General features: G+C 37.0%; 1 protein-coding gene across 1 annotated transcript; it reads right to left on the bottom strand.

Annotated features, from left to right (window-relative positions):
- Positions 1–454: 454 nt before the first annotated feature.
- LOC103972413 (probable serine/threonine-protein kinase At1g54610) lies at positions 455–7,623 on the bottom strand. Its single transcript, XM_009386748.3, has 7 exons — positions 6,955–7,623; positions 6,580–6,864; positions 6,186–6,503; positions 5,275–5,502; positions 3,668–3,765; positions 2,987–3,107; positions 455–1,139 (listed from the first exon to the last, which is right to left on the bottom strand). The coding sequence occupies exons 1-7, from the start codon at positions 7,336–7,338 to the stop codon at positions 804–806; spliced, it is 1,770 nt and encodes a 589-aa protein (XP_009385023.2). The 5' UTR covers positions 7,339–7,623; the 3' UTR covers positions 455–803.
- Positions 7,624–13,114: the final 5,491 nt, after the last annotated feature.

Consider the following 13,114-nt stretch of genomic DNA (forward strand, 5'->3'; position numbering starts at 1 on the left):
ACCAACTTAGGAGAGAATGTTAAAGACCATATGAAAGTATTGGAGGAAAGCATAACTGGGAAAGTTCGACATATGAAACAAAAGCATCATACTAGATGGCAGATTGATACCTGCTCAACTTGGACCTTGCCTTGCAAACCCTGGGAGTCTCGGAAATCAAGCAAGAAGGGCAAATGATGCTGCATCGATGAAGATGACTTCTTCCTGCCTGAACGCCACAAATATACTATTTTACCTGTCAAAAACTCAAGAAGCATTATGCCTCAGAAATCTCATGATCAGTATGAAAGTAAAAGAAGTCGGTTATAAGACTGAGAACCTGAATTATGCAATGAGAAGCCGATACCTGTACAGAGTGAACAAACTCTTGCCACAAATTAGATTACAGCTTTTTCCATTACAAAAATAAACATTGGTAAGTCTTTACTAGATTATTGATTACAGAGCTCTCAAATGGCAATGGGACCGGCATGAACCCAGAAGACAAAGCCGGAATATTATATTCGCATGTTTAAAATACATAATAAGTGGTAAACTCAAATAACCTAGGCCAGTATCTAGCTTGTCAACATGATTAAAAAGAGAAAAAGAAATAAAATATACATGGTAAAAAGAAGCTTCTTCGCCAGCCCTATATATCAGGCTAACCAAGAAAAAAAAATAGTATGATTAAAAAATGAAAGAGGATGAGGGTGCATTCTTTTTTGTCTTCATACATCAAGTGGGCATTCCTGTCCCTTCAGGATCAGTATAATTGCACCTTGTGCTACAAATCCAGGGCATGCTAATTGGCAGGCAATCTATCAAAATCGAGTGCTGCCCTTGTCTTTCTGAGTTTCCTTGGTGGCATGAGCACCAGCTAGCTGTTCTGATTGAGCAGGATTTTGTGCCTTTACTGGAACCTGCTTCTTTCGCTTTAGGTGGCCTACAGCAGCAGGATCGATCAATGGTCCAGACCAAGCAGTCAAAGGCCCCTTCTGGTATGGAAACACTGTGCTGAATGAAGCATCTGAGTGACCGAATGAAGGATCAATACGAAGTGAAGAATCTAATTGGTGTCCAACTGCACCATCTTGATGTGGTGGAGGAAACTTTTCACTCTTGCTCTTTGCATTTGCATGTGTAATAAGACGCCTTCTCTGCTAGAAACAAAGAAACAATTAATATTAATCATGCACAATAAGATATACAGCCATTGTACAACATTGCAGCTAGAGAACATACAGGGTATAAATAGAGCCACTTGGAAAATGATCATCCAGGATACCACTGATGTACTACCGTATAATTAAACAAAGCGAGAAAGGCAGTTCAGGAGCAGTATGTTTTGGGCTTGTATTTAACAGTTACAGTAGAAATTAGCTATTATTAGAGCTAACAAAGGTGACAAGCAGTGGGAATGACAGAACTTCTAACAAGCTTCCTCGTAATATCTAAAAACCTCAAGCAGTGATCTGGCAACTATGACCAACAAAGCTCAACATACACAATTAGACTGTCACCTTTTCCTTGCAAGTTTTCCCAATAGATATGGTGTTTCCATTTGATGAATAGAACAAAGAAAATTCTTCAGTTCTTTTTAAGGTCCCAGTCACGTATAGAGGTGAATGAGTGAAGGCATAGAGCCTATCAGACAGTCATGCAACTAAAACCAAATTTTTTTATGGTAAGCATGCTATTTATTGATTCCCATGGGTTACTCGTTAAGAAACAGCTCTCAATGTTGGTCAAATATAATGTACACAATATCCTAACCAAGTATACATGGTTTAACTGTAGCCTAATAATATAACTGGTACATCAGCCCACACAGAGGGCCCATGGATTGCTGCAACATCAATAATTTGCCTATTAGATAACTAATCTATCGCTTATACCAACATGTTTTTCATTCTAAAGTTGTTTGAGCATGTTGTGTGCAAGGGCTACAGTAGTGTGGGACACAGCTTTCTGCTGACAAGTTGGAATGATACAACTCTTGTGTCAATATAATTGAATAAACTCCAATCAAAATTGGGCCTAAATAAGTTGTATAAGGTGACCATTTTTGTGCATTTCCAGCCATAACTAAAAAGAACCAGGTTGAGTAATTTAAAAACTCAGGATCTGTGCCTGTTATAGACCAACCACTTTTTGTCGACATAGTTTCTCTTGGATACATACCCAATAATACCTCAATTTCTCCAAGTATGATTTCCATTCTTCGTGTCATTCTCACCTCAGGCAAGTATAGATTTATTTATTATTTATTTTTAAGGCCTTCTTGCACAGGTGTCATGCTGAAATTTGAAACCTTATCATAGAAAATTGCATAGAGGTCTGTTTATGTGGGCCCACTATGTAATGTGCTAGTATTGTACCACCCAACAAGTATTAGTATATTGGAGATCAATTAATAGTAAAACACAAATTATAATAATTCTTCAGTAGATTCCGTTGTAAATTTCTAAAAAACTGATTTGATGTTGTGGTCACCTGAACTGCCAAACAATAAAGACAATTGCATAGCCCATGGCAACTTCCTGCTTAGGTGGCAGGGTAAGACTGGTTTATCCAAAGGGGACACAGATTATTTACATGCAAGTGAATCATAACAGCCATTAATGGTCACATTTCAGTTATGCAAATGCTTTTTCCACGTCTAAACTGAATCTGATCCCAATAACGAAGCAAGACCAATGTCAGGAAATCTAAGCCAAGGATTATCATACTGGCAACACCAAGGGTTGCTTTGGTGGCAGCACGGGTTTTTTGGCACCAAGAGTGTACCCATACTATTAGATTGGCTTGCATCAGTCAGCACAAGGCCCATGCAACACCATGCCAATATGCATGAACCAGTCCACATGAGCCTAAATACCAGTACATGAAATGACAATCCCTGATTAAAGCTAATATTGACACATATAATGCTAACAGTTCAGATGGAGTCGATGGAAAAAATAAATGAATAGTAATAAGTAGCAATCATAAAAGCTTGACATACATCAATGTTTACTTGGAGTTCAGCATTAGCCTCGGGTGCAGGAACTGCTCTAGAAGCTCGATCACGTGAGCGCATCTTCTTTGATTCATTGACATTGGCCTTACCACCAGCGGTCCTCAACCTACATTAGCGGATTTGATTACATAAGAGAAATGTGCCAGAAATCATTGGAAATGCTTTATAGTTGAATGCAATCCATGAGTATTTCCAGTTTCAAACATATACATGTTGAACATGCACCCCAACAGTACCATTATATTAAAAAAAATCCAATAATGTAAAACAATGCACGAGTAAATAAAAAGCTTCTACTTAAAGAACTACAGTATTCATGCACTTGGCAGTTAAGGAAAACAAAAACAACATAAATGATCAGCTGAACATTATTTTAGTACTGCAAAATTTGAGTTCAATGTGATGCTCCACGCACATGTTTCATGAACCAAGCATCACAATCAGCCACAGAACACTGAGACTATGTAAAGGTCATAATAACATATTATTGTTCAGAATGACAATGCATCAACGAAACTCCACCTCACCTCTCAAAACACACACACCAACAGGAAAAAAAACCTACCTAAAAGAAAAAAAAAGAGTAACAAAGATGGGTTGCACCAAATTGCTAAAATAGTGACTCTTATGCACATAACATAAACCAATAGGGTATTAATCATATACCTTCTAGCTTCATCCCTCAGTTTAGCATCCATCTCCTTGCTTGGAGGGTATTTTGGAAGGCTTGAAGGATCACATGCGAATGGTGCAGTATTAAAAAACTGCAGAACAAACAAAAGATTAAGTTAGCAACCTAGATGCCATGTTCATGTCAAGAAAATAGCTTAGTGAGATTTTTTTTAGAAGAAATTAGTAAAAGATACAATGTTCATGTCAACAAAGTAGCTTAGCAAGATTTTTTTTAGAACAGATTAATAAGGATTGTTAAAAATTAGAACATCTACAACAAAAATACATGGGACTAATGAACTTATTTGAATTTCGGAGATCTTCACATCTTAATCCCAACATGGAACCATAAACCAAGATGGTGAATAACTTTTACCCATTGCAACTTTCAGTTATGATGTTTGTTCCTCCTATTTAAAAAAAAAAAAACATATACAGCCGCAACTTGCTGAGAAGTTGAAGAACAAACATTGAATTGTGACAAAAAAAAGTCTTCTGCAGCATGTAAGTAACATCCCATAAGGTTGTAGGACATATCAGGAGAACTAATTGGTAGTAATTAGTAAGTAGACTTTGTACACTTCAATCATGGATACTATCTGATGAGAGGTCTGATAGCTCATTATGGTGCCAGTAGGCGAAAACCAATGCACGGGATCTTGATGGTAATAACATTCATGTCTATGGGGTCGAAAACAAAGGGTAAAACCTATCATTTGCTGCAAGCAAGACAGCAGATATGAGGGACTGGTGAAATATGTAAATGGGCTTGTCAAACTCTAGCACTCTTCAAGGGGGTCTTCGTTAAATAAAGGGAAATTTTCTTGGATATAGGTTACATAACAGAACCAATATGTCTATGTCCATGAATTTATCTATTAGGTTCTTTATATAAGAGATATAATAACAGATCATTTCAGATCATCACATTAGACCAAAGCCCAAAAACTATCAGAATACTCTCTATTGACATTTGTCATATCAACTTAACCTAAAATTATTTGAACCAAGAATATGGTGAATATAAGGTAAACCTCTTTTGTTTGCACCTTGTCCTTTGTTAACATGCTATACGAAATTAAGATGAATATCTGAGAAGGATAGAACTGACCAACTGAAAAACATATTAACCTAAAGCCTTGTTGTACATACTTTCAACTGTGAATTAACCAATAATGATATATACAAGGGATTAACACCAAAAAGCTGAAATTATGACTTTATGTAGGTGCAAGTCATCATCCTGATGCAAAAGATAACAAAAATATGAATTGAAAGAATGCAATCAATCAAGATCAACTGAGATGCATGTCACACAGTTAATGCAAAGGTTCCATATAACAGAATTGAGACAATGTTTGGCCAGTAAGCAAAGAAAAACAGGCAAATAACACTCTGGATAACAATATAAAAAATCAGTCGTCTGCACAACTTTAAGTGGCATAAAACCATAATCATAAAGGCCTAGTTCCTGAAATTAAGATCCATGCAATATCCTCAATATATGTTTAAAAGTCATGCCATCTCTAAGTTGAAAACATAACAGAATCATATTATAAAACTCATTTAATAAGAAAATTGGTTTGAAAAATAAATTTTACCTCACTATTTAAAGCTGCTGTGGCAGTTTGGCGATCAGTCGGTTCAATTGCAAGAAGAGTTTCGATTAATGCCAAGGATGATGGTGAAAAATCTTTAAATGTTTCTCGGAGGCAACGCTTGTAAGGCTGCTGGGGTTTAAAAATTGTAGCATGTGGTAACTTTGACTTCTTCCAGTATTCCTCCGAAGGAGAGCCACATAATTTGAAAATTTTGTGTAGTTGTTCAACCTAATAATCAAAAGAATATTCATTATGTGAAATAAATAAGGCCACAGTATCGATTTTAATTAAATTATGGAATATAAAGCATAAACAATATCTGTAACTTCCTATTAGTATCCATGTGTACATATTCAGTCACACTACCTTGCAGCTAAAAATTATACTGCAGTTCCTCCAATGCATTTATGGCAGAATGGGAACTCATATGTAACAAGGTGCACAGATCTTCCATACATATTCCTTGCGATTTGTCATCACCAAATTTAATATTAATATAAAAAATAATTGTATACCTTATTTTAGTTTCTTATTCTACCGATTGTTGCATAATGGATTCGAGTATCATATCAGGTCGATCACTTACCAGTACACAATCCACCGAATTGTGTTAAAGGACACTATTGCTTCAACAAAATACCTATACATTTTTCAGGATGTACTGCATATACCTTACTGGTAAAAGGGGGCCACTACAAAGTCAGTACCAGAGATATACTTTCTCGGTCCAAAAACTTTGCAACTAATGAGAGGCCACTTCTGATATGGATATGTTCCATCCAGGAATGCTGATACTCAAGATAAGCTTATACCACCAAAAGAACACCGAAGACCCTTGCTGAAAGTATCTAGGAAGCACCACCAATATAACGAACACCATAAAGCAACAATTCAGAAGTTCCAAAACCTACCTCGGTCCTGCCAGGCATAATAGGCTTTTTAGCTAACAGTTCTGCTAATATACAGCCAGCACTCCATAGGTCTACGCCCACACTGTAGTCAGTGGCCCCTAATAGCAGTTCCGGTGGTCGATACCAAAGAGTGACCACCCGGCTAGTCATTGGATGCTTGCAGTTAGGATCAAAGAAAGTAGCCAAGCCAAAGTCTGCAATCTTGAGCAACCCCTTGTTGTCAAGTAGGAGATTTGAACCCTTAATATCACGGTGCAGCACACAATTGTTATGACAGTGCTCCAATCCCGACAACAGTTGATGCATGTAACACTTCACCTGATCAAAACAAAAGATTCAGTAAGGATTCTGAAGAGAGGCAACATCTGAATGTTGAAACTAGTAAGAATCTAACCTGGGGCTGTGTAAACTCTATCGTAGAGCCAGCTGCAAGACCAGCAAGATCATGCTCCATGTACTCGAAGACTAAATACAAGCTACAAGACATCCTGGATGTCACCAAACCCTCTAGCTTCACGACATTGGGGTGATCCAAGTGCCGCAATATATTGATCTCCCTTGCCATAAATTTCACACTCTCCGGCTCCATCGTATCAAACCTGACCTTCTTTAACGCAACGATTTTGCCAGTCAAAATGTCCTTAGCCTTGTAAACATTACTATACGTCCCTTGCCCAATCTAAATCAGAACAAGAACCCATCTTTAGTACCAGAACCAACAAAAGATGAAGGAAAAAAGAGATGCTCCAAGCACAAAGACGAATCTTGCCTTATCGATCTTCTCGAACGTATCAGCTCGGCGGGGCGTCCAACCCTTGATGGCCTCCCCGGCGGCGCGGGAGAGCCAGGCGGGCCACCCGGCAGCCACCTGCTCGCCATGGACATGGCCGGGGAGGTTGCTCAGCCTCGGGTCTGGCCTCGGCCGGCGCCGACGTGGCTGCCTCTCCACGGGCGGCCGTTCCGTGTCCTCAACCCGGACGGCAGCGTCGGGCGCATCAGCGACGGTCTCGACCGTAGGTATGGAGGCCTGGGACTTGCGGCCTGAGGCGACGTGGGCGGGTCCGGAGGGCCGCTCCTTCTCCCGGCGGCGAGAGAGGTCAACGGAGGCGGGGCTGGGACGAGCGGAGGCCTGTTTGGCTAAGACGCAACCCATGGCTCAGCTCATCGCAACCTTGAGTGAAGGGTGGGTTGGAGCTCGGAGGCGTGATCGGCGGCGTGCGGACCTCCGGTCCGGCAAGGGACAGCGGATTTAGGGTTCGCTGTCGTCTTCTCCGAGGCTATCAGACAATTACGGGGTTGGAGAAGAGCAGCAAGCGGTAAAAATAAAAGGACGGCTGGAGGCGGTGACGAGATAGCTGGCGGTAAGGTGTTTCGCGGAGGGTAATAACGACAGGAGAGAGGAGAGCCAAAGGGGGCGGGTTATCGAGGTACCGGGCGGTAAGGTCTTTCGCTCCGAGCAATGACAACAAGAGACAAAGGAGAGGAGAATGGGGAAGCTAAGGATTAATGTAGTGTCGAAAGCTAGAGAGAGAACATGGAGTGGGAAGAAAGGTGAAAGGCAAAGGTGTGTATGATTAGATTAGATTAGATTAGATCTTGGTGGTTGAATATTAGATTATTTGAAGGCATACAAATAATATATCATAGATTGATAGATAGATAGATAGATAGATAGATATATGAGGTGGTCAAAGATGGAGTTGGAATGGTGACAACTATATTGTGGTGGTTGGGCCCCACAAGAGTGTGAGGGACTTGGAGTTGGAAAGTTTGACCAAATCGGTGATTTGGTGAGCGTGAATCTCAAAGTGTTAAATGGGCACATAGGCACGGGGTTAAATTTTTTGTACATGAGCCGTGGATGGACTTAACGAGGACTCGCACCCAGGCCATACATACATACATACATACATATATACTCATGCATTTCAACCTTAGAATAATATTTGTAACTTGCTTACTATTGATAATCTCTAAAATAATAATCATGATAATAATATTTTATTATTTTATAATTTTTAATTATAAATATTATCCTTTTTTTATTTTTTATAACCCTTTAATATTGATGACGGTTGTTCCCTTAGGAGGAGGAGATAGGAGTAGATATTTATTTATGTTCATTTATAGAGAGATATTTTAGAAATATTATAATTAGGTTTAAATAGTAAATTATGATTACAAATATAAATCTCCTTTACATAAATATAAAATTTAAATTAGATTGAATGTATTGGTTAGTTTAGTTGATAAAAGCATTGTTGGATCATTACAATATTTTTGGGATCAAATCTCACATTTATTACTTATCCTAAAAAGAAAATCAAATCAGATTGATCAATTGGCATGAAAAAATTGAATATTGATTTTTTTATCAATTCGATTCATTGATTAAATTATTTGAATCTTGAAAAATTCAAATACCCTCAACTTTATCCATTCTAAAAAATTTCAAAGGTATTTAAATCTTTTTTATTATAAGGATAAAAAAAAGTCACTCTCTTATCCCCACAACATATATATTGTTTTATCATCATCTATACTACTCTCTATCACTATAAAAATAAAAATTATTAACATATGTTCTATATTTATTAATATACCATATATATATATATATGTATGTATATATGTATGTATGTATGTATGTATGTATACATATACGCATACATACATACATACATGGGTGGTCGATCATTTTTAAGAAAAAGATAAAATTTTCATTACATCAAATGATATACATGATGCTCATATATAGATTTAAACAAACTATCAATTGTACAACATCACACTAACCAAATCGGATATCTCAAGATGAGACATCCTAATAATATTTGTCTATACAAAGGCATCATAGTAATTGAAGCATTTTGAATTCTATGACCATCTTCTAGTATGCATGATTTGATTTCAATATAGCAATAAAAAAAATAAAAAAATATCTTTGGTCTTTTTAGCCCAGTTGATAATTACCCGACTTAACTTGATCAATAGAAAACAAATATGCATCAAGTAATATTCTGAACATTTAACTAAATCATGATTCATCTGCATGGAATTCTTAGCAAAATAATTTGTTTTTTCACTTCCTTCCTGTTGCTTTTTCCATAATATCTCGACGAGCTGATGATAATTTTATCACTTCTCATGTTGAACTTTTACCATGCAGGATGCAGCTTCCCTTTCAGTTGCAGTTATGAAGAAGCTTCAGGTTCAAATTTTCTGCATTTTCGAAGATCAGTTCTTACGATATTTCTCCATATGACGTAATTTTTCTTTCTATCCATCTGTTAAATCAATGATCTGGATCATGATTCTTGTATCATGATGTTGCTTCCATATCCTGATGTCCATCATGCAGGCAAGTGATGATTGCCTTCTGAAGAATAAAACACTGTTTTGTGCATGTAGCTCAGATATTTCGATCAGGAACTGTTGGTCCTCTGGGGAAGAGGATGAGCAACTCAAAAATTCTTGTGCAGAAATTGGATGGCAACCAAACTTCACAAGCTTTGCTCAGTTCCTTCCTCAGGCTACCAGACAGCCTTGGCTTTGTTTTCTTGTCCCCTGGCTTTGCTGAAATTTTCAATCAAGACAAGGTTATGCAAGTGCCCTAATAACAATCTTTTCAGCTAGCCAACAAGAAGAAGAAAGAAACAGTGACTTGCATGTATACTTGTATAGTACAATTTCTCCATTACAAAGGTTGAAGTATTTAGTTCATAATGGCCAAATGACAAGTTTGTGGATCAGTATATTAGTTGAACTTTAATTTAAAAAATGTATCCTACACACAATGGGAGTAAATAAGATCGTCCAAATTCTCTTCACATATTATGCCAAGCAGCGATGATTTCCCAACGTCTAATTTGTTCCTCAAGAAAGAAGATAGTAGTTGCATTTTGTGACATTACATAAAAGATAGTTGATGAAGACCAGATCCTTCAAAGATACTTAGCTGCCCGATGAGCATAAGAGATGTCATTACTGATTATGCCAGAGATCACAAGTCACATCAATCATATAAAAGAAACCAGGTTTAAACAGTAACTTGAATAATAATTTGATAAATCCCCCTTTTGTTTAACGATGTGTTCATGCCAAGGTTGAGATCCTGAGGTCAACTACCATGATTGATAGTTGAGATACTGAGGTCAACTATAATGATTTATACAATATCCTCATTCTCTAAGACCCAATGGATTGAATAATCTCCTGAGTAGTAAAAAATGATTGACAAGTTCCACATGAATCATTTTCAAACTTCAACTACCAAATGCCAAATTCTTATACTTTCCTTTATTTAAAGCATGGAAAAACATTTCACAATCAAAACTCAAAATGGAGAGAGAGTCAAACCTTTGGATATATTGTCTTCTCTTTTTCTTCTAACAGACGACTATTTGTTGCTTGTGTGGAGGGACATAGTGACATTTAGCCAATTCATAGAAGTTGACCAACAGAAGATTCCTTCATAAAAGAGAGGACAATGAGGAGCCATTAATTCTGCACACCGCAAGCAGCAGTGAGGTCCCAACAAGCCATCATTTTCTTCTCTGCCTTCCTCTTCTCCCTTCTTCCCTCCACCACAATGAGGTGTTGCTGCTGCCTGGGATCATCTCATAATGGGGTGATGCCGTCACACTCCTTTTGGTTCTGGTCATTGCATTCATGATTATAGCCATCTGCTACAGTTCACCGCCATGACATGCCATCTTAGTGTATCGCTGCTGAATAATGGCTTTCTTCACTGCCCATTTCCAACAAGAACTGTTTGTTTGTATCTGAACTCCATTTTCCTCCCTTCCATTCCTCTGCTTTGTTGTTGTAAAGACTTGTACCTGAGATCACTGTATCTGCATAACTTCATGTTAGCAATGCTATGCCTTTGTAAAACATGATATTCTTACATCAAAAAGTTTCAACACAGATGAGGAACAGCATAATCACGTGATTTCCTGCAGAACGTAAGCAAATTATCAGTGCCGAACAAACTACCTGAGCTGACAATCATACCCTGTTGATCTGAGAAAAGACGAGCTTCACTCTGGAGCAAATTTTGTACAAAACCATCTAAGCTTTCTCACACAAGCATTAGGAATTTAACATTCCGCAAACAAGCATTTTCAAACTGCATATCAGTGCAATGATTGCACCAAGAAAACAAAGCAAGAATCCAAATGTATTACATGATGACTTGGAAGACATGCTGAGGCAATCAAAGTTGGCCTACTGCTACAGATCAGCTGTGTATGCTGATTTCAATAGAATTAGATCGAAGAAAAGATTCCAAGGTTACCATGTGCCACATTAGCTTTAAGGAAAAAATGGGATAGACCAACAAGAGTGTTGTAACTTGTAAGTATATTCTTTTCTTTACAAACAAGTGCATTTGGAGATAACAACAAAAGAAAGTGCATAGAGAACCAGAAAACAATCAAATTAAAAGGAAAACCTTCTGGGGAAGAGCCACAATTAGGTATGAACAGTTTTTTAACTCACAAAAGCACTAATTAACTTTCTCAAATTTACCTGTATAATGAAGCCAACATAACTTGATTGCTGCAACCAGCAACCAGCAACCAGTTAGCTACTAATGAGAATTTTGACCCAGTCACTTAAAAGTTCCAGGCTTCTTAGCAGTCATCAGATAAGAAACAAAGTGCACCCAAACATAGCTCAAGAGGCTTTGAATTCAATTTCCAAAAGCATGATAAAAAGAAAAATCTAGAAAAGCTTTGGCTAAATGGTGAGAAATTCCGACCAATAGACTTCCTACCTAATATTTGGCATCTTTGCTCATTAAGAATCTAAGTGTTGAGTAGTTAAGAAACAATATATACAAAAAGTTTATCTTTTTGAGATGAATATGTAGAGTTACTAAGAAAGATAAAAAAAAAAATACTTTTATTTGTGAACAACTAAGTATTACCTCGATAGAGGACAAGATGAGAAAAAATCGTTTAAGATAATATGAGCATATGCTTAAGAGACCTCCGAATGTAATAGTCAGAAGAGGTGAAATGATTAATGTTTGTGATATGAGGAGATGTGGAGGAAGACCTAAAAAAACTTTAATAGAAACTATAAATAAATATTTAAGTACTCTGAAGTCTAAACTTAACTAAATATATGACTTTTAACATGTCTAAATGATCACATTCACAATCATATGACTTTAATAGAAACTTTTACTTTCTTAATCATCACATTCACAATCAGTATCAGGCTGATCAAACGTTTGGAGGTATTGATCAATAATATGTCCAATATCATGATCATCATCTATTTAAATCTATTCATATGGTTGTTCAGACTTCAGAGCACTACTCAGTAGCAAAAGGTAGTAATATAATTGTGCTGGTCCTATAAAAAGTTATGCCTCATTAAATTACATCAAGTACCATCCAGATAAAAAATAAATGCCAGTTTAGATCAGGTTATATATTTGATTATTTTCTCCAAAGATTGTCTTTAACTTTGCTATGCACAGAGTTTGGGCTTTCACCATTTTTTATTTTCAGTTTGTACTGGTGTTCCATAAGTTCAACTAGTTAGACTGGATGCTATTCAAATTTTAAAGGATGCCCTGGTAGAGTTTGTAAACAGCAACATGAGATTGCAATTAAGGGAGAAAAATTAAACATTCAGTAATTCTTGGGTCATATATGTACTCACAAGCAAGAGACTTAAAGTTTCCTATTTGCTGAATGTCCATGCACCAGTCTTCAATCTATTTTCCTAACTAATATGTGAAGACTGACTATCCAATATAAATACAGAAATCTAAACACTAATGAAACTAGCTGTAACTAGAGCAAACTGCAAATCTCAAGTATTTTTTGAGTTGATAGCAATTAAAGTTTGGCAGGTCCATGAAAAGCAAATTTTAATGTAATTACTTAAACAACTATAATCACTAATGATCC

The sequence above is a fragment of the Musa acuminata genome, chromosome BXJ1-11, assembly GCF_036884655.1.
Source record: "Musa acuminata AAA Group cultivar baxijiao chromosome BXJ1-11, Cavendish_Baxijiao_AAA, whole genome shotgun sequence".
Lineage (NCBI taxonomy): Eukaryota > Viridiplantae > Streptophyta > Magnoliopsida > Zingiberales > Musaceae > Musa > Musa acuminata.

Coding starts and splice junctions, on each gene's coding strand:
- LOC103972413 (XM_009386748.3), bottom strand. CDS start 7,338: ATGGGTTGCGTCTTAGCCAAACAGGCCTCCGCTCGTCCCAGCCCCGCC. Junction 3,766..5,274: donor CAGCAGCTTTAAATAGTGAG/GTAAAATTTATT, acceptor TTTGTTCTGCAG/TTTTTTAATACTGCACCATT. Junction 1,140..2,986: donor AACTCCAAGTAAACATTGAT/GTATGTCAAGCT, acceptor TGTTTCTAGCAG/AGAAGGCGTCTTATTACACA.